This window comes from Rhinopithecus roxellana, chromosome 8 (assembly GCF_007565055.1).
Source record: "Rhinopithecus roxellana isolate Shanxi Qingling chromosome 8, ASM756505v1, whole genome shotgun sequence".
Taxonomy (NCBI): domain Eukaryota; kingdom Metazoa; phylum Chordata; class Mammalia; order Primates; family Cercopithecidae; genus Rhinopithecus; species Rhinopithecus roxellana.
Window position 1 is genome coordinate 85,890,229 of NC_044556.1, and position 21,875 is coordinate 85,912,103.

The 21,875-nt window shown below is 35.7% G+C and overlaps 1 protein-coding gene across 1 annotated transcript in view; it reads right to left on the reverse strand.

The window, feature by feature from the left end:
- Window positions 1–21,875, reverse strand: part of AIDA (axin interactor, dorsalization associated) — a 42,965-nt gene that overhangs the window by 6,925 nt on the left and 14,165 nt on the right. Inside the window, exons 3-7 of the mRNA XM_010357118.2 lie at window positions 18,384–18,437; window positions 17,963–18,017; window positions 11,878–11,941; window positions 11,186–11,292; window positions 1,152–1,274 (exon numbers count right to left, since the gene is read on the reverse strand). Coding sequence (XP_010355420.1) covers window positions 1,152–1,274; window positions 11,186–11,292; window positions 11,878–11,941; window positions 17,963–18,017; window positions 18,384–18,437 — 403 coding nt within the window. The remainder of the gene's footprint in view (window positions 1–1,151; window positions 1,275–11,185; window positions 11,293–11,877; window positions 11,942–17,962; window positions 18,018–18,383; window positions 18,438–21,875) is intronic.

A 21,875-nucleotide genomic window follows, 5' to 3' on the forward strand; every position in this document is an offset into this window, starting at 1 on the left:
GTTTTACAGTGTACATTCCTGAATGAGTTACACAGTTCTGTAAATGGCCAATCAAACTATAATGTCGAGTATATATACTTTCCAGTAGGCCACATATTTGATAACTGATAACATCAGAAGTTAAAGTTTCACAGCATTAGTGCTGTGGATCGTGGTCTCCAAATAATCCCTCTCTGTGGCCGAATTCCTTTTTATTTTAATTGGTACTAATGAACTTTTGAATCTGAATTTATTTCTATGACTGACAAAAGTTCTCTTCATTTGATTTCAGTCCCTATCTGTTTCTTTGACTTGCCTCAAATTACAGATTAAAGTAAACCACTTGGATTAGCTGTGCAGTTGTTTCTGGATAGGAGTATGACATCTTCATTCTCAATTGCCCAAAAATTATTTTTAAAAGACTGTTAAGTACTTTATAAAGAAAGTACTATATACAATGTTTGGCAACAACAAAAGAATTCAACCAATGTGGTTTCCCTCTGAAAGACTGAAAAGGTTAACTACCACACTGGATAGGAGAAAAAAACCAAATCCTAAGAATAATCATGCTTCCTAACCACAGTAACATAGTTAAGGATAAGAAATACTTCACTTGTCGAATGCTCCACAGGATTACATTCAGAGCAGGCATGCTATGGATCTGTCCTCCTCCCTGTCCTCACTGATCATTCACTTAAGGCCTGATTCTCATCCACCTTTGGAGGACTCTCCAATGTAGACCTCTCTCTCGGACAGGAAGGAGAGGGCCTAACGCAGGAGGGAAACAGAACACTGGGCTTTGCAAACAAACCTCCACACCTTTGGAAGGTGAGGGATATTCTGTTAACCTGTATCCTAAATGATGTATCTGCTAATAAAGATGTGTAGCCAGCACCCCAGGTGGGATTTTAAGAATAAAAAGATATACACAAAGAAAAACTTAAAAGCAAAACAATGTAAGTTATAAATAAGAAAATAAGTAAATCTCTCAAAAGTGTTCAGTGAAGAAGTGATGATCTATTCCACGGACTTTGCCTCATTATATAATAGAATGAACTAAAATGAGTTGTCACAGAAGACTCCTTGCCCCACCACCAAAAAAAAGCTGTCCCAAATAAGAAGCAACATTATAAAATTCACCTGAGGGAAAAAAAGTAAACAGAGTTACTTACCCTTTACACTAACTGTAATATAGGGATCAATGCACTGCCCAGCATCTTTCAAACCAATTTTCTCAATTCTGATAGTGAGTAACGTCATTCCTGGTTCTGATGGCAACCTTGGTAATAAAGTACCTGGCAACAGGGAAAAAGCAATAAAAGCTTCATATCATTTCACAATAAGCATTTTAACAAACACAGAGAAGATACAGCCTTGCTCATAACTGACTTAATAACCAGGCAGGCATTATTTTGGTTCCCCAAACTCCCAAACACTTGGCATTATTTTTTTCAAATGTTTAATTATACATAAGAGAAATCTGCACTTCCATGTCTCATAGTCACCACTAAAGCAGAAATTATTCAAGTTTGTCAGAAATTCAAGTCACTCCAGGAAGCCCAATTATAAATTACCACATAATTAATAATAAACTCATATACTTTGTATATGCTCATTTATATAATATACTTCGCATCTCAGTATGAAGTGGTAGAAGAAAAAACTTTTAAAATATTTCTTATATTATCCTAACGTTTGAGAAACATAATACCAGAGTTGATCAAAAATTCCTTTTAAATTACTTTTTTTTTGACACAGGGTCTCACTCTTTCACCCAGGCTGGAGTGCAGTGGCACAATCACAGCTCACTGCAGCCTCAACCTTCTAGGTTCAAGCGATCCTCCCACCTCAGCCTCCCGAGTACCAGGGACTACAGGCATTTGCCACTAGTTACTATTGATAGAGGAAATAATTTACAACTTAATAATTGTGTATTTAATGGAATAATCTTACAGTCTAATTTCCCATTCTTTTCCTTATGAACATTAAGGCAAAAAAACAAAACAAAACAAAAACCCCACCTGTTGAAATTGCAGTGAAGTTTAGATCAATTTTAGAAAGAATCACATCTTTAGAAATGGCTTCTTCCAATCCATCAACTGTTACCTCTCAGCTTTTTAAAGACTTTTAATTTTCTCAATGGAATATTATTCTTTTCTTCACGAAAGTCTTATACTTCTTTTGTTGGGTTTATTATAAGATACTTGATATTTTTCTGATACTATTATAGACGTTATAATATTTCATTTTCTGAGCACTTATTGCTTATTTAAAGAGATAGGATCGATTTTTTAATAATACCTCTGCTGGTAGGAAGAACTGATTTTTATGTACAGATTTTATACTCAGGAACCCTACTCTCTTATTAATACTAATGACTTATCCATAGGTTCTCTTTCATGTTCTAAATACATATTCATAACATCTGCAAATAAAGGGACAAGTTTCCTCCAATTTTTATATTTTATTGCTTTTTCTTATACTAGTACACTGACTAGAACTTCTAAAGCACTGTTGAGGAAAATAGTTAATAGTAGGCACCCTTGTTTTGTTCCTAATCTGAAAAGGAAAGCTTTCTATTTTATCACTAAATATGACTAAGGCACTAAATGTCATTATAGCTACCTTTTATCAGATTAAAAATGTTCTGTTCTTGGTCTGCTAAGAAAGTTTTAAAATCATGAAAGAAATTAGAATGTAACTGAAAACTTTTTCTGCATCTCTTGAGATCATGAGATTCTTTTCCTTAATCTGCTAATGTGAATTCCCTTGATATATGCATCTTGCTGATTTAACAATATATTCTGAAAAAAAAAAATCATGCAATAGTTCATGGAGATTTTCCTAATTATTGTCTGTAATAGTCCATGTATTGGCTATTCATTCAGCCAATCTTCGTATGGCAGTTAGGTTGTTTCTAATATATTACTATTACCAAAAACACCCCAATAGAGAACCTGGTGTATATGCAAGTATTTAAAAAAATTTTTTTTACACGTTATTGGAAGTGTATCTTCAGAGAAAATTCCTAGGAACAGGATTGCTAAACTCAGAAAACTTGTATATTTTTGTTATTATTGAGCTATTGCTGAACTCTCCTTTAAAGGGACTATTACCACTTTCTATTCCCACCAGTGATGAATGAGCCCATTTCCCTATTGCCTCAGCAACAGTAGTTTTAATTTGCATGTCTTTTATCATATGTGAAGTTGAGTATCTTCTAATATGTTTAAGAGCTATTTGTATATCTTGGGGTGTGTGTGTGTGTGTGTACTATCTGTTCATATCTTTTAACCAATTTTCTACAGTTTTGGGGGTGTTGTCACAACTTAAAATTTTCTTTATATATTAAGGATATTAGTCCTTTGTCATTTTGACTTTGATTATGGTGTTTTCTGACAGACAAAAGAGAGAAGTTCCTTTTATGATAGACTATTTTCTCCCAAGTAAACATTAAAAATTCTTCTACCTTTAGGTGAATCACTTTCATAACCTGTAATTGTCTAGATCTTTTAGTTGAAATAACGAGGCTGACATTTCTTTCTTCCTTACCAACAAACTTTTTTTTTCTGCCTGAGAATATAATAAGGTTTAATCTAACTACTAAATATATTTCTAACAATGTAATATGGAGGCAGTGATTCTAAGCCGGAAAGATACCTACTTTATTCAGTTCTTCCCTAATTCAAGGTAGAACATAAAACATTTCACTCCATCATGAAGGTTCAGTTTTATTTTTACTAAGGAACAGCTGAAGCTATGTAATTAAGACAACAGATAATATAGAAAGGTGTATTTCTCAGTGCTTTCTAACGTGCTCTCTTCCTGCCTAGTCAACTCCTACACTCCCTTTGAGTCTCAGTTCTGGCTAGATTACTTTTGCTAAACTCCTTCAGTCCTTTTTTCGTTCACTCATAATATACTGTGTCCACCTCTAACCATGATGATGTACTTTTTTTGGCTCTGTCTTACATGGTGAGCATCCTGAAAGACGGGGATGAGTAACTGTTCATGTTTGTATTGTTTGCACTAGTAATAAAGAGATCTTTGTTTTAGAAATATTTTGTTGAATGATAAATGAATTTTACAGTTTTAGAGGTTATTATGCTCTAGTAAACACGTGGCCTGAAAACATATTATCAATGTACTGCCTTATATAATATGCATGAAAGAAGATAAAATACTAGGGTAATATCATACCATTCCAGGGCTAAAGTTAACATATTTGTGTGTCAAAGATAAAAACATACAATAATTAAAAATCAAGGCAATGTATTAAAAGCCAGATTTCTAAAACAAAAATGGATACATTCAACTGTATAGAGTAATATGAGAATAAGTAACTACATTTATAAAACTATACCATCTGCAGCTCCTACAATGGGCTTTGTACTGAGCAATGCAGGTTCACAGTGATGGAAAGAGACTATGCAGCCCCTATAGCAATTTTATTATAGGTCTTTCAGAGCCTCATATGGCAGTAAGCAGTTAAGATTATGCTCACTTGATTTGGTCCATTTAATTTTTTTTTTTTTTTTCAGGAGACAGGGGAAGCCACTGGTAGATGATGAGCTCTATACGGCAGTCTGATGTCAGCCTCTTCAGCTTTATCTGCCCCAACCTTCCCTTATGCACCAACAGCTGGAGCAAACATGCTCTACTTGTAGCAAAGAAAACTGGAGGAAATTTTTCAATTCAATGTGACTTCTAAAGAAGAGGTATGAGCTAGGAGAGGAAGGTTCTAAGCCTAAGCATAGAGACAATTCTCTAAGTAAAAACAATGAATTTCAAGCTTCTGAATCCTTTCACTGCACTAGTACACTGGGGAACACAAAAAAGTCCATTTAATGATGAGACCTACTTATTAATAAGGTTGTACCTGGATGGATAATTTCCAAATTGCATCATCTGTGAAAAACACTTTATCAATGCAGCGATGGATCCAACAAAATTGAAAAATCGCAACTACAAGTCACAACCATTAATAAGTAAAGATACTGATTATTTTGATATCCTAATGGCCATTTAAAATAGAGTAAAGTTTTTTTTTTTTTTTTTTTTTTTAAAGTAATGTTCAGTTAAAAAAGTCTCAAAAAGAAAATTACTTAGTAGCAGAACTTAAGGCCCAGAGAAAGAAAAGTCACACAGTGGGCAAGGATCTCATAATGCCTGCATGTGAAATTACAAGATGTTTTTAGGACAAGACATAGTATAAGAAATTTAAAAGGCTCTACTCCCAAACTGCACAATAAGTGGACACAGAGATGACTTTTCATATCCTGAAGAGGTTTTGTGATAAACTATAAAAAAACAGCTTCTCTACTGAGTCTACAAATTTTACCAATAAATGACATGCTATATAGCATTTGTAAGGTCTATAAACAATGGTGAACTCAAGAAAATTTTTTCTGCTATGAAGGCCCCAAACAAGCAAAGGCCAAGCTGGATTTCACGCCCTGTCCTCAAGTGTACCTCTGAGGAACTGCCCTGGGCTGTACACTGTGGTGTCAAACAGAAAACCCTGACACTGTCAACTCATGGCTTTCTTCACTGAGGTGCTGCTGTCAAAATTCTCACAAATAAAATGAAAAGAGGCTCTAGGTATCACAGAAATGGCTAAATTTGTTCAACAAAGACCAGTTCACTCAAGAATGTTTTAAAAATTGGTCGGGCATGGTGGCTTACACCTGTAATCCCAGCACTTTGGGAGGCCAAGGTGGGTGGATCACCTGAGGTCAGGAGCTTGAGATCAGCCTGGCCAACATGGTGAAACTCTGTCTCTACTAAAAATACAAAAATTAGCCAGTGTGGTGGTGCATGACTGTAACTGAAGCTACTTGGGAGGTTGAGGCAGGAGAATTGCTTGAACCCGGGAGGCAGAGGTTGCAGTGAGCTGAAATTGTACCACTGCACTCCAGCCTGGACGACAGAGCGAGCATCTGTCTCAAAAAAAAGAAAAAAAAAAGAATGTTTTGAAAACTGTACAAGTGCCTAACCTAGCAGTACGGCAGGCTCTCAGAAGAGGGTGTTATAGCCACTGCCACCATGGGGAGGAGATGGGGACTGTGCAAGCAAGTCCTCTGTCCAGGCTGGCCATGTGAATCCCCGACCACCAAGGTGTCCAGCAATCAGTACCACTCTCCCTCCTACAGCTGGTACAGAGAAAAGTGGAGGAACATTTGAGGCCCCTCACTTACAACTTCTCTGTTCCAAGAGGAAGCTGATAAAAATGGAGATTCCTGCAAGGAGTAGGATCTTCTCACATTTACTAGTTCTGTGTGTGGCCAAAGGCACTCTGGACAATGGAGATTATGGAGAACCAGACTATGAATGGATGAGGAGTCTGGGGTTACATGGAAGGAACTTGAAGTCATGAACTTTAAGACCATGTCCTCACAAAGAGAAGAGGAAGGTTGCCATTTCCTTTTTTGTCTCATTATTTCTCCTTTTAAAAAAAATTGCTATTGTTTACATCATATACCACAGCAAAAGGAAAATTTTTCTTTTGGTCCAAAAGGGCAAATGGCATGATGGTCTTTGTTCTAAAATAGTAGTATATCATCACCTAGACCAGAACGTTAAAGAGGCAAAGCCTTCTCGGAAAATCACTAAGGATTGTATCTTCTGAAAACATTGTAATTTGAATTTGCTATTAAGTTTGTTTGATTTTTATATAATATTTTATAGATGCTTGTCACAGGCACTGGTACTTCAATGAAAGGTCAGTCCTTATGTTGTCTTGGTGCTTTGAAAATTAAATGTCATGGACAAGGAGTACATGATTTTTTTATCTACACTTTTAGGACAGAGTTCATTGAGGTGTCTAAAATGCAAACTCAACATTATCATATCATAATACATACATATGATAATATATATACGTTTTGATAATATATGCATTGCTAGTTTTCACTATTTTTATCACACTTGTAATTAAATTTGCATATCTGGTACACATCTGATTTTCTCTGTCATCCAAATTTGTTTTGAGTATATATTTCTTTGTGCTGCCAAAATATAATAAAAAAAGATATACTTGATAATGCTTTGCATTATTTTGAGATAATTTTTAACACAATTTAAGATAAAGATACTGCTCAAACTGGTTACAATATTTGGTAGATGGCAGATAACACATGAAATGTGTCTTGAAAATCTGGCAATAGAAAATCTTTGCAATTTGCATTGCACATAGATAACAGGTTATGGTGATACCATTTATTTGTTTGAATTGCTGAGTTACATTTAGAGGTAGAACTTGTGGTAAAATATTAAAATACATATACCATTTATTTTAGCTAGCAATTGATTAGCAGTTGAAGAACATGGGTTCCTCAAGCTTTTAAGAGAAAGGCTTTGAAATTATAAGTTAGTTCATTTTGAAATTATTTTAAAAGTTTGAAAAAATTTTAGGGGCCATTATCATTGAAATAATATTATATGTAGGTTTGCTGAATTAAAACTATACCTGATTAAAGTTGTTTGTAAACATAACCATACACTTCAGGTGATATTAACTGCTTGGCCCCTAAACATGTTCTGGATTTCCATAAAAAAAGGAATGCCCTGATAGTCACAGGAAAGCAATGAACATTTGCTGCAGTTTTTGACTTTCTTACATGTGTGTTAGCAAGAAAAGAAACTGCTTCATTTCAGCTGAAAATAAAATCCATGTTTTCTTCTTTCAAATTCAACTCAGAATTGAGTAGTTATACAGCAGAAAATAAATACAGGTTTGACATTAAATAGGTAAATTTCATTGTTTATTTTGAGTTTCAAAAATGTTTTATGCATACATAAGCCTATGTAAGAGATGAAGAACCAGTACCTATGCATAATAATTCTGAAACTGCTAGGACTATTTGAGCTTGGATCATGTTACATAGTAAGAAAATGCTTTTAAAAGTCTTGTAAAAAGTTGTGTCTTGGCTATTTTTAAAGTTATATTGCTTTGGTTTATCATTTTATAGCTTTACTATTCAAGAGTATCAGTAAATTTCTAGGTTATAAATAATAGGCTATAAGCTTATACTTTCTATTTAAATGAAATCTACCAAGACTATCTTTAGAAAAGTTAACTCCCATTTTGGCTAAGCCAATTATATAACATAAATATGTTTGCCTTACGAAATTAAAAAATTTTGAAAAGGAAGGAAGGAGATTAATATCAAGAAAGGTAAGTAAGCTTAACTACCTTTTTTTTTTTTCTTTTCATGAAAGACTGCCTAGAAAGTCATTTTAAATTTTAAATCAGAAAAAAACTATTCTTGGTCATACCGTATCTACAAACCATACGTCATACCCTCACACCTCATTAGCTTAACAGTGGTAATCGTTAGTATATGAGTTGTTCAAAACTCATTAAAGGTATATATTAAAAAGAGTGAATTTCTTTTTTCTTTTCTTTTTTCTTTTTTGAGACACAGTCTCGCTGTTGTTGGCTTGGGCTGGAGTACAATGGCACAGCCTTGGCTGACTGCACCTCCGCCTCCCAGGTTCCAGCAATTCTCCTGCCTCAGCTTCCCAAGTAGCTGAGATTACAGGTGCCCACCACCACGCCTGGCTAATTTTTGTATTTTTAGTAGAGATGGGGTTTCACCATGTTGGCCAGGCTGGTCTCAAACTCCTGACCTCAGGTGATTCACCTGCCTTGGCCTCCCAAAGTGTTGGGATTACAGGCGTGAGCCACCACGCCCAGCCAAGTGAATTTCATATATGTAAATATCCCAGTAAAACTGATTTTAAATCTTGGGTTCCCTTTGGGTCACAAGAAGCTCTTTCTTGCTCTATAATTAAAAGTATCATCTTGCTATTTCAATGAATATAATTTTACAAGTTATTTTTCAATAAGACAGGCCCTGAACAATATGATCCCAAACCAAATATAGTTAATTAAACTATACATACTCTTTCTTTTAGGGGGAAAAAAACTCAGGGACTAGAAGGGTTCAGTAATGCATTTGTATCTCTGAAACGAAATATCACAATGCTATATCAGAATACAAATTCAGTTTGGGCTTAATCTTACATAGCAAATGGATTTATGATAGAAGTTCCTTTTCAACTGGGCAATCTGAACCCCATAAAGACCTTAATCTGCCCATTTCATGATTTACATCATCTGCTTCTTGTTTGCTACAGAAGTACAGTAAGCAGGAAAACAACCAAATCAGATAGAAATTTATAGAATTGGAAGCTACACCAATTACAGTATGTAGTTTGAAAAGGCAATAAAAATTATCGAGTCAGTGAAACAGCAAAATATCTCACCATCTTGGCAATCCTGAAATACCCTATAAAAGCAAGAAAAATATAGCTCTCTCTTCATAAAATAGATTGGAAATAATGCCCTTGTACCAAAGAAACATTATTAACAATAAGAGCTACCATTGATTGATAGTGCCTGCAATGTTTCCAATAACCCTGCAGTATAGGTACTGTTATTCCCATGTAGAGATGATGATAAGAGTAACAGCCACCACTAATATTCAGCATATGAACAATACAATGCTAAATGGTTTATACTTAGTATCTTGTTAATCTTCACAATAACCTTATGTATGAGTTAGGCACTATCATTATCCCATTTTATAAAGAAACAGAAGTTCAGATTGGTTTAAGACACAGATGCAAAGTCACTCAACTAGTGATTAGCAGAGCCCAGACTCAAAAGCCCAGTTATCTGTTGGTCCAAGCCTATATTGTTCCTACTCCAAATGACTCCTCCTCAAGAAGTATTCAAACTACTGGAATATGAATTATGAAGAAAGCTATCTGAGCAGCACACAGATTGTATTTAACTATAATGGAAAGCTTCTAGAATCTCTTCTAAAATGCATCACAATATTATAGCAGATTGCTATACTTCCTAAAGTAAACTAGTTTATCAGAAATAAAAACTGTACTTTATAAGAACAGAACAGAACAGAACAGAGTAAAGCAGTAATTGGGAGAGGCAAGAAATTTACCCAGGGTGCTTGCCAAGGTTATTTACAGGGAGGGAAGATACTCATGGAGACCTTCCAGAAATAAAAAAGTTTGCCATATATTCTTTGCTTCCCTAAAACAAGATGGGGAAGAAAGGGCAACTGTTCAGTATCCAGTCCCATGGGTCCACTTTTAACCACCACAAATTGATTAATTAAAGAAGTACTTATGGCTGGATGCAATGGCTCATGCCTGTAATCCCAGCACTATGGGAGGCTGAGGCAGGTGGATCACCTGAGGTCAGGAGTTCAAGACGAGCCTGGCCAACATGGCAAAACCCTGTCTCTACCAAAAATACAAAAATTAGCCAGGCGTGGTGGCATGTGCCTATAATCCCAACTACTCGAGAGGTGAAATACGAGAATTGCTTGAAACCTGGTAGGCAGAGTTTGCAGTGAGCCGAGACCATGCCACTGCACTCCAGGGCTTAGGTGACAGAATGAGACTCTGTCTCAAAAGAAAACAAAACAAAAGAAGTACTTAAGACAGTATACAGAAAAGAATTAACATAGCAGGCCTAAGACTGTTATTCTTAGAAAACCTCCTTGCAAGGTCAGCCCATGGCTGGCATCTGGGATCTTGGATTTGGGGAGGGTTCCCAACATTCCCTGGTAAGAATGGTCACTGTGCCAAACTGTGTAAACAATATGGTTTGTGCTAAACATCTTGTTTCCTCTGTAGTCTGGAATTTTGGTCTGTGCCAGGCAGAAGGTACCCACATAACCGGTCCCCAATAAAAGCTTTGGGCACTGACTCTAAAGAGCTTCTCTAGTAGACAACATTGTGCATTTCACATACGTTGTCGCAACTTGTTGCATGGGAAATTAAGCACATCTTATGTGACTCTACAGGAAGGGGATTCTTGAAAGCCTGCACCTGATTACCTCCAGACTTTGCCTGTATGGCTTTTCTGTTTGCTGATTTTGTTCTTGCGTTCTCTTGTAATGATTCCTAGCTATGAATACAACTCTATAGCGAGCCTTGTGAGTCGTCCTAGGGAATCACTGAACATGGGGATGGTCCTGAGGACCCCTGACACAGAGAGTAAGATAACTTCACACCATACTTATGAAATAGCTACTGCCAATAAAATTTGCCTAAGATTAGAATGAGCTTTAGAGTAGTTGTATTGCCCCACTAGCAAACACCAAAGTAAGTTTCAAACACCCTGACTTTGGATGCAGTTAAGTAATGTTTATTCTTAATAAGTGATACCTACCGGGAACTCTAGCAGGAAAAGAATCAGGAGACCCTGCTCCAGCACCACCCTCTTCTTCATCTTCTTCAAATTCCAAATTCTCTTCTTCACCAGGTGCCAAAATTCTTCTACATGAAAAAGGACAGAAAAAACAACGAACTGCAAAACTAAATATACTAGAGAAGCCTCACAAATACTCGTTTCCCAGGCAAGATGCTGATATTAAAAAATGCTGATAGGTTGGGGGCGGTGGCTCATGCTTGTAATCCTAGCACTTTGGGAGGCCGAGGTGGGTGGATTGCCTGAGCTCAGGAGTTCGAGACCAGCCTGGGCAACATGGTGAAATCCCGTCTCTACTAAAATACAAAAACACTAGCTGGGCGTGGCACCGTGCACCTGTAATCCCAGTTACTTGGGAGGCTGAGGCAGGAGAATTGCTTGAACCCGGAGGCGGAGGTTGTAGTAAGCCGAGATAGCGCCATTGCACGCCAGCCTGGCCGACAAAGCAAGACTCCATCTCAAAAATAAAATAAAATAAAATAAAATTAAAATTAAAATAAAAAAATAAAATAAAATAAAATGCTGATATACTGTTATCACTGTTGATGTCAGTGATATCAATAATACCAAAGTTGATATTTAAGAAAACCCAGAAATATCTGAAAAAGAGGTATAAAATAAAATAAGAAAACAAATATAAATGTTTATTTTACCTTAATGGGACAGGCTGAACATCAAATGGGAATTCTTTATTATATGTAAGAATATTCTTTAGGACTAGAATAAAAAGATAAAGAAACATGAATTCTTCCATGAAGCAAAATAAAAAATTATATCTTAAATGACTAATTTTTAATCAATTTTATTATGCATATTAATATATATTTTTAAATTCCCAGCCTTACCACCATTTGAGAGCTACACAGTACATTTGTCTACTGAAGGTCTTAGCAAAATTAAAATATCCATGGTGTACTCTAGGTACCAGTATCCTCAGAGTAATGTCAGATCTCCAAGAAGAGTAAGTTCCAGAGTCTCAGAGCCCTCATGGAAAATGAATCCTATCTACAAGGTCTTAGGTGAGACATGGGGTACCAGAAAAAGAGAAGGCCTCCTCCTTATAGTACTTTAATTAAAATATTTGAGCCTGAGCAACACAGGGAGACTCCTGTCTCTACAAAATGAAAATAAAAATTAGCCAGGCATGGGGGTGCAGGCCTGTGGTCCCAGCTACTCAGGAGGCTGAGGTAGGAGGATCACTTGAGCCTGGGGGGTCAAGGCTGCAGCGAGCCATGATCATGCCATTGCACTGCAGCCTGGGCAAGAATGATACTCTGCTTAAAAAAAAAAAAAAAAAAAAAAGTTGTATAGAAGATGCCCAGTTAGAGATACAGGAGTACATTTTATTTTCAGTCCTGAGAAGATTTCCTCTCAATGTCATCAAACTGGTAGTTTGTAGCAGCAAAGTTATAATTCTCATATTTCTTTTATGATAAAATTTATTATACTGAGTCCTGGCATTCTGAGTCTTAAAAATTATTATAATCAGTCATGTACCACATAATAATGTTTCAGTCAGCGACAGACCACATATGTGACAGTGGTCCCATTAGATTATAATGGAGCTGAAAAATTCCAACTGCCTAGTATATACTATACTTTTTATATTGTTTACATAGAACTTACTGTACTTACTATATTTTTATCATTATTTTAGAGTGTACTTCTTCTACTTATTAAAAAAAAAAGTGAATTTTCTTTTTTTTTTTGAGACAGTCTTGCTCCGTCGCCCAAGCTAGAGTGCAATGGCATGATCTCGGCTCACTGCAACTTCTGCCTCCCAGGTTCAAGTGATTCTCCTGCCTCCGCTTCCCGAGTAGCTAGAATTACAGGCGTGAGCCACCACACCTGACTAATTTTTGTATTTTTATAGAGACGGAGTTTTGCCACATTGGCCAGGCTAGTCTTGAACTCCTGACCTCAGGTGATCGCCTGCCTCAGCCTCCCCCCCAAAAAAGTTAATTATAAAACAGCCTCAGGCAGGTCCCTCAGGAGGTATCCAGAAGAAGACACTGTTATCATAGGAGATGACAGCTCCATGTGTATTACTGCCCCGGAAGACCTTCCAGTGGGACAAGATGTGGAGGTAGATGACAGTGATATTGATGATCCTGACCCTGTGTAGGCCTAAGCTAATGTGTGTGTGTTTCTTAGTTGTCAAAAAAAAAAAAAAAAAAAAATTTAAAACGTAAAAACAAACAAAACTTAAAATACAAAACATTTATAAAATAAGGACATAAAGAAAAAATATTTTTGTGGCCAGCGCATTGGTTCACACCTATAATTCCAGCACTTTGGGAGGCTGAGGCAGATGGATCACTTGCAGACAGGAGTTTGAGACTAGCCTGGTCAACATAGCGAAACCCTGTCTCTACTAAAAATACAAAAAAATTAGCCAGGCCTAGTGGCACACGCCTGTAATCCCAGCTACTCCAGAGGCTGAGGCATGAGAATTGCCTGAACCCAGGAGATGCAGGTGGCAGTGAGCGGAGATCATGCCACTGTATTCCAGCCTGGTCAACAGAGCCAGACTGTCTCAAATATATATATATATTATATATATATATATATTTGTACAGTTGTACAAAGTGTTTGTATTTAAGCTAAATGGTATTACAAAAGAGTCAAAAAGTTTTAAAAAGTTAAAGTTAATAAAGTTTATATATAGTAAACTAAAGTTAATTTGTTATTAAAGACAGGACAATTTTTATAATAAATTTAGTTTAGCCTAATTGTACAGTGTTTATAAAGTCTACAGTAGTGTACGATAATGTCCTAGGCCTTCATATCCACTTATCACTCACTCACTGCTCACCCAGAGCAACTTTCAGTCCTGCAAGCTCCATTCACAGTAAGTACCCTATAAAGGTTACCATTTATTATCTTCCATATGTATTTTTACTATCCTTTTTCTACCATGTTACATACATAAAAACTTACCACTGTGTTACAATTGCCTACAGTATTCAGTACAGTAACAGGCTGTAGAGGTTTGTAGCCTAGGAGCAACAGGCTCTACCATCTAGGTTTGTGTAAGTGCACTCTATGATGCTCACACAACGAAATCACCTAAGGCTGTATTTCCTTGACTGCATCCCTGTCATTAAGTGACAAATGATTGTATATATACACATAGGTACTTACATATGTATATACACACATGTACTTCCATATTTATATACACACATTCACAAAGAGGGATTTATCCTGAAGAGAAGTCTTCAAACAATATGGGACCACCTCCTGTGTTCTGGCTGTGATCAATCTGTATTTCAATGATTACATTCTGGCATGTATACTTAAAGAAAGGCATCTTACAATTCTAGCTACCTCTGAAGGGTACTATAAGTATGTAATTCAGCTTCATTTCTGGCCTTATGGGTGCCCAGTAACTACCCATGCTTACATTAAAGTGAATTCACGGCATTAACTGGAAGACCTAAAAGGCTTCCACGACTTTGTATTCAATTTATTCAATCTTTAATTTTGGAGTTCTGCAGTTTAGAGCTAAAATGGTTGTGGCACATTGGCATCCCAAAGGAGGAAAACCAGAGACTGCACGTTGCAATTCCATGACTTCCTCCAACATTCCTTCATCTTCTTCTTTTATATATATAACCTATACCTGTATATATATATATAATCATATATAATCTATACTCTTCATACATATAATCTATACCTTCTTATATAATCTTATATACATAATCCATAGTATATTCATTCTTATATATGTAATCTATATCAAACCCTCCAGTGAGAAAGAACTCTGAGGCTTGTGTCTAGATTCTCATTCACTCTCTTTCTTTCTTCTTCTCAACAAATACGGATTGAGTGCCTATAATGTTCCAGTCACTGATTCAGGTGCTAAAGAGAACAGTGATCAAGACAGAGAGTCTTTGCCCTCATATATGGATCTCAGACGCTCATCAGAAAAAGCAATAAGCCAACAAGTAAGATAATGTAACTGTGATTAGTGTTATAAAGGACACAGACAGGATGAGTGTGCAAATGGATTAAGTAGAGAAGGAAAACTTTAGCTAAGGTAGTCAGGGTAAGCCTTTCAAAACTAAATTATTAGAAGACATTTGAGCCGTGACCTAGGATGAGAGGCACCATCTGCAGGCAGCTGTAGGGAAAGGGCTTCCCAGGAATCAGCCTGGAGCAACAACAAAGACTCTGAGGCAGAAACTAGTCAGGCTTGTTCAAGGAATAGAATCAACTGTATAGCAGAAGTTTGATAAGCAAGGCAGAAGTGTCAGAAGATGAAAGTTGGAAGGTTTGAAACCAAATCCTAGCCCAAGAATTATGCCAATGACTTGGACATTCACAGAGCCACTCTGAATCTCAGTTTCCTCAATTCTACAATGAGAACATTTCCTCAGAGTCTGTTATGAGAATTAAAATCATGAAATTACATAGAAAAATTTAAAGTACAAGTATAAACCTACATTATTATACAACTCATTCTCTATCACTATTCAGCTGACTAGAATCCTTGCATTTCAGATCTCACTAAAAAGCACTACTTTTTTAAAAAAATTATAAGAACATCCTTTCTAAACTTTGTACATGATAGCTCATTGTGAGTAAATGATAACTTCAACTCAATAAATATCAATTAATCACTAACATAATATTGTATTAGATACTAAGAATGGGAAAGGCGAACAGGTGACAAAAAAGACCATGTGTCCTTCATATCAGAAACAAAAACGTACAGTAATATTTTAATAATAAAATGGGGGAAAAATCATCCTTTAATTTGTGTAAAACACCAATAAAAAAGTTGAAAACTGTAACAGTTACTAGGAATATCTTCCATTTGTATTGTAATAGAAAAATTGAACAGTATTTTCTTTTCTTAGGTATCAATGCTTTGAAAAGGAAATGTTTGTTTTGGCATAATAACCTTTTATTATTTTGTTTTTGCAAGTGTAGAGTGTATCAAATATTTAATTTATGTGGATAATTTTGGAAGCAAAAACAGATCCTTTCTTATTTTCTGTAGAATAGGTTTCCATTTTCATCAATTATAGAATAACAGGGATTCTAATGTCCTTTAAAAACAGGATTTACCTTAAACTTTACATAGGGTTTTCCTTCCACTAGTACTAGTAATTATACTTTAGGAGGATGCAGAGAAGGGGAGAGGTGAGTTTATAATTTCATATAAGGTATTAAATGAACACAAAGTACATTATGGGCTGGGGACTCACTGGTTCATTCAGTAGACTCTACACACTGAGGACCTCTGAATGGCAGATGCGGGGATGTACCCTACTAGTAAAAACTGCACTCCCAGCCTGCTCTCACAGAACATGGACCTGCCACCCTCCTGAAGCTTACACTCTAGAAATGGCACACACACACAAATGTCAACATGTGTTCTCTTTGCCACTGACTTGTTTCATTTTTGTGATAGGCAAAATGGGTACCTGTTCCCATCTGAAAGATTATTTTCTAATATGAGAGAAGTTTCCCTGAAGACATTCAATTCTATTCAATGTAACAAAATTTGCCATGCCCATACTACATACAAAGCATTGAATTAGGCTCTGTGGGAAAAATACAAAGGCTATTCACAATCTCTTTGAGGAGTGAAACAAATACAGGACAAACAATGAAGATGGATATAAAAAGTGTTACTATAAAAGATAGGAAGCCGCATTTAATATGGCTAGAGGAACAGAGAAAGATGGGACATCTGAGGGACTTTGAAGGACGAATTTATGGAAGGGAATTTTACAGGGTCATGAAGAGATATGTTTGAGTAAGAAGTAGTATGTGACTGAGGATTATTATAAGCAAATTAAATGTATTTTCACAATCAGTATGAATTTCAGACATGATTTTCAAGAGATTTTTTAAAACTCTGAAGAATACATTAGCAAAACCAACCAACCTAGTTCAACATAATGCAAGTTACAGTCATTAATTTTCCTTAGAAGAGGCTACTAAGGGTTGAAGTAAAACAGCAAATCATTTCAGCTTTGTTCAACTATAAAGTGAGAGAACTCAACTATATGACTCTTAAAACTCCTTTCTGTTCTAAAATGCTATGATTTTATGATTCCTTGCTTAGAAATTTGACTTAGATGGATAAATAAACTCTATTTACATGAAAATGTTAAGATGTGCAATCTTGTCTCAATGAAAAATGAGAATATTGACTTAGATTCATTTAGTTTTATATTCAACTCTTGTGCATTTGCCCATATTGCAAAGAACATTCATCCGAACTAGCAAAAAAGCTTTACGTGGCAACACACTAACCACCAAAATATTTGAAGAAATTATTTACTTCAAAAAAGTTTTAAAGAGAAAGGAAAATGAAGACAACAAAAAAATATTTTGCAGAGCAGCTCCAACAGCTGGACTGTAGTTTTCAGTGACATGTAGTGTAAATGGGCATCAATGACTAAAGCTTTACTTTCTCCACTAGATGCTGCTGCAAATGTTTACCAAAGTAACTGTGGTTTTATTAAAGTGAGCAAGACAAAATAAAGGCTAATACACACTTAGATGGTACAACCTCATATATTCTATAGCGAAGATAAAATCCAAAAAATAATTACTATAAATGTTACAGAAGTAACAAAGGCACCCAAAAAAATCACATAGGACTAGATATTAACAGAAATAAATCAAATCAGAATCTTTGTTAAATAGCCTTAACATCTATAATAGATTAATTTTCCAAAGGAGTATCTGAAAAAAATATAAACTTAAACTTACTTGGTTCTAGCTTCTTCAGGTCCTCCAGTTTAAATTCTTCTTGAGACTGTGTGGACTAAATTTAAAATAAGCATATTACATCTTTTCACTACAAAGATTACACTGCACCCTGTCTTTTAAGCGGCAAGAACCAAATATTCAAAAGGAATCTATTTCTTGCTTTCAAGGTAGAAAATGAAAAGTCCCAAACTGGTTTTTGTTTATTTTTGGAACACTCAGGCCAAAAATAACAGAAAAAACTGAAGTCATATATTTTATTTTACAATGTACAAAACATGAACTAAAAAAGTATGAATTTAATATACATTGTTATAAAACACTTCTGAGACAATACTGCTTTTGAAATGAATGTCTAATGTTTTATGAGAATAATGCAGAATAATTTATTTTCCTTATATAAGAGAAGAGAAAAACTCTTTACCTGTAAAGCTGCACTTCGCAATTCCAAGCATGTTGCAATTTTGCCTATGGTTTTCTGTAGAGGAATAGAAAAAGCTATAAATACCAAAATTATCATAACTGTTAGTTCAAATCATCAAGTTAATTTTTATTAACAAAAGATCTATAATTCTCTTAAATAAGTTAAACTTTATTTCTTTCTGGCATCTTTCAGACTTTAGAGAAAAGAAATAAGAGGCAAAGGGTTGGGATGAGGGAGAGAAGGTGAGTATATATTCTCCCCTGACCTAATGTGCCACAACTAATTCTAACTCAAGTTTGCTTTGATGACAGCTGTAGATATGATTTGAAGGGCTGCCTGGTATCTTCTGTTCCAAGCTTCACCTTTTCTTCTCCATAAAGCCTAAAATTCACCTTTTAAAAGGCTTAAAAATATCTGAAAGTTAGCACAATGGTATAACTAATTTAATTTTGACTTAAGTCCAACACCAACTTGTTTAATTAAATACACAGGCAACACTAAGCAAAACTGATATTGTGATAAACGGTGATAAATTTTATAGTTGGATCTGTTTTATATAACATGAGCTGTAAAATGGGTATTAATGACAGGGCATAGATAGCGTTTGCCTTTAATAAGCTCATGTTGTATTAGGAGAGATAAGACAAATACAGAATCATTATAAAAGAAAGCAGACATTTGATTGTATGAGCTTTAGCAAGATATGCCATTGTATGACCTAAAGAAACAGAACAAGATCTGTATTAGGAATCAAGCCCCAATGACCAGGAGGATTTCTAAAATTAAAGAGTTTAGAAAATTGTCATGGTTCAATTGTCTCAAGTCTCAAACTGAAAGCAGAAGGAAAGTAAAGTTAGGAGAAGGGGGCTGTCATTCTGAGGTGGACCTCCAATAACTAGTTGAAGAATCTGTGATTACTTTAGCAGTAATTACACAGAAGGGTTTTTTTGTTTTGTTTTTTGTTTTTTTAAAACTCTTTCAGATCTGCCCTTTAAGAAGACTACCGTGGCCAGGTGTGGTGGCGCACGCCTGTAATCCCAGCACTCTGGGGCTCCGAGGCAGGCAGATTACTTGAGGTCAGGGGTTCAAGACCAGCCTGGCCAACATGGTGAAACTGTCTCCACTAAAAATACAAAAAATTAGCCAGGTGTGGTTGCACATGCCTGTAATCCCAGCTACTGGGAAGGCTGAGGCAAGAGAATCACTTGAACTTGGGAGGTGGAGGTTGCAGTGAGCTGAAATCACGCCGCTGCACTCCAGCCTGGGTTACAGAGTGAGACTCCATCTCAAAAAAAAGAAGACAATTGTAATAAAAGTATACATAGGTTGAAGTAGGAAAGGGCAAAGATTAAAGGCAAAATCAATCAGGTTATTTCAATTGTCCAGGTTAATAGTAATCAGAACAAAAATAGGAATAACTAGGGTGGAAATTAAAGGGAGATTCATACAAGAAACATATATCAGGGCAGGCAGCTAAATTGTGTCCATTAAGGCTTTTAAGTCCTTCCAAAAGAGATGCTTCTTAAGTTTTTATTAGGAATAAATCCAGATCATAAAAGTATTTATGTACAATGTCTGCAATGCCTACACAATGAATATTCTGGGAAGGAAAAAAGCATGTTTTTCTAAATGTATTGATAACTTGCAAAAGTTTAGTAAATTGGACTTGGTGGTTTTCTCTTTTATCAATTTTCTTTGGAAGGTGAATAAGGAGCAAAGATGAATAACAAGTGCTGTCCTGGCCCCAACACTTATGCAAGTGGGCACTACATAACTACCGCATGTACAATAAACGGCTGATAGAACAACTCACAAAATAAACCACTACTGAGCAAGATATCACTCGATGCCGAAGAACAAGTGACAATACTGAACCATCTCCACAATCTCTAAAAATTATTTTTAATCCCAATACAAGAGTTTAGAAGATGTCCAATTTTATTCTGAAAACTTAAAGATTACATCTGAAAATTACATTTATATATGGCAACTACAAAAGATTTCATGATATTCATAGATTTATTCACTCTCAAACTGTTGCATAGAAACCAGCAAGTCTTTTCTACATAGAATCCAACATCCTCAAATTATTGTTATTCAAACACACCACTCAATTCTAACACAACTAGTAAATAATTCTAAACATAAATATAACAGTAATACTGATGGCTAACAACTACTGAGCACTTAGTAAGTGACAGGCTCTCCTAAGTGATTTACAAACATTAATTCATTTAATCCTCACTATAACTCTATGAGTTAGATACAACCATTTTAAAAGTGTGAAAACTGAAGCATAGGGAGGTTAAGTAACTTGCCCTAGGCATCAATGCCTTCTCCCATACAAGTATTAATCAGGACCAACCCTGCTTAGCCTCCGAGATCAGATGAGATTGGGCACATTCAGGGTGGTATGGTGGCAGACCAGCAAAGCCTTCTATGCAATACAGCAATATATACAACAAAACAATATTTCTGTATCAATACCATTTAGCTATACTTTTATGTTCTTTGAAAACTGATTTTTAAAAAGAATTTTGTCTGTATTAAGTGAGATATGTCAATTACTAAGTCTTTTAAAGCATTACTTTCTTTTCCTTCCTTTACTATAAAATCCATGTGATTTCATGCTTTTAACATTTAAGGTAAAATGCTGTAGTTTAACAACTATGAGTCCACTAATAAACTATTTTAAATTTAAACATTTCTTGAAGCAGAAGCAACAGTTTTGTGTTGTTGTTATTTGTTTGTTTTTAATATACGGAGTCTCGCTCTGTTGCCCAGGCTGGAGTGCAGTGGCACCATCTCGGCTTTCTGCAACCTCTGCCTCCCAGGCTCAAGCGATTCTCCTGCCTCAGCCTCCCGAGTAGCTGGGATTACAGGCACCTACCACCGCGCCCAGCTAATTTTTGTATTTTTATTAGAGACGGGGTTTCACCATGTTGACCAGGCTGGTCTTGAACTCCTGACCTTAGGTGATTTGCCCACCTCGGCCTCCCAGTACTACAGGCATGAGCCACTGCACCCGGTTGCAACAGTTTTTTATACAGAAATCTACTGAACTATGGCAAAATACCTCCATAGGCATTATTCATAACTATTTTAAGGAACCACACCCAACCTCAGTATTTAAAAAGGAGTAGAACACTATCATTTTGGCTATAGCATTAACTTCTAAAACATATAGAATGTATTGAGATCAAAATCAAGTGCTTGCTACTGTAATTGTTTCACTTAGAAACAGATGACTCAGAAAAATGATTAAGAAGCACAAGTTCACATGTGTCAGAGTATATGTACTGACAATTAAAACTTGAATTATTAGCACTCAAATTAACTGCTCACATCCAATATGGTATAAAAATGGAAAATGCTTTCATTTTCAAAATATTGGCGATTGTGATTGCTAGGAAAATTGACAGCTCAAAAGATCAGTTAAAGGAAAAGATGGAATAGAAATGGACAATTAAAGAGCTAAGTTAATTTTGCTAA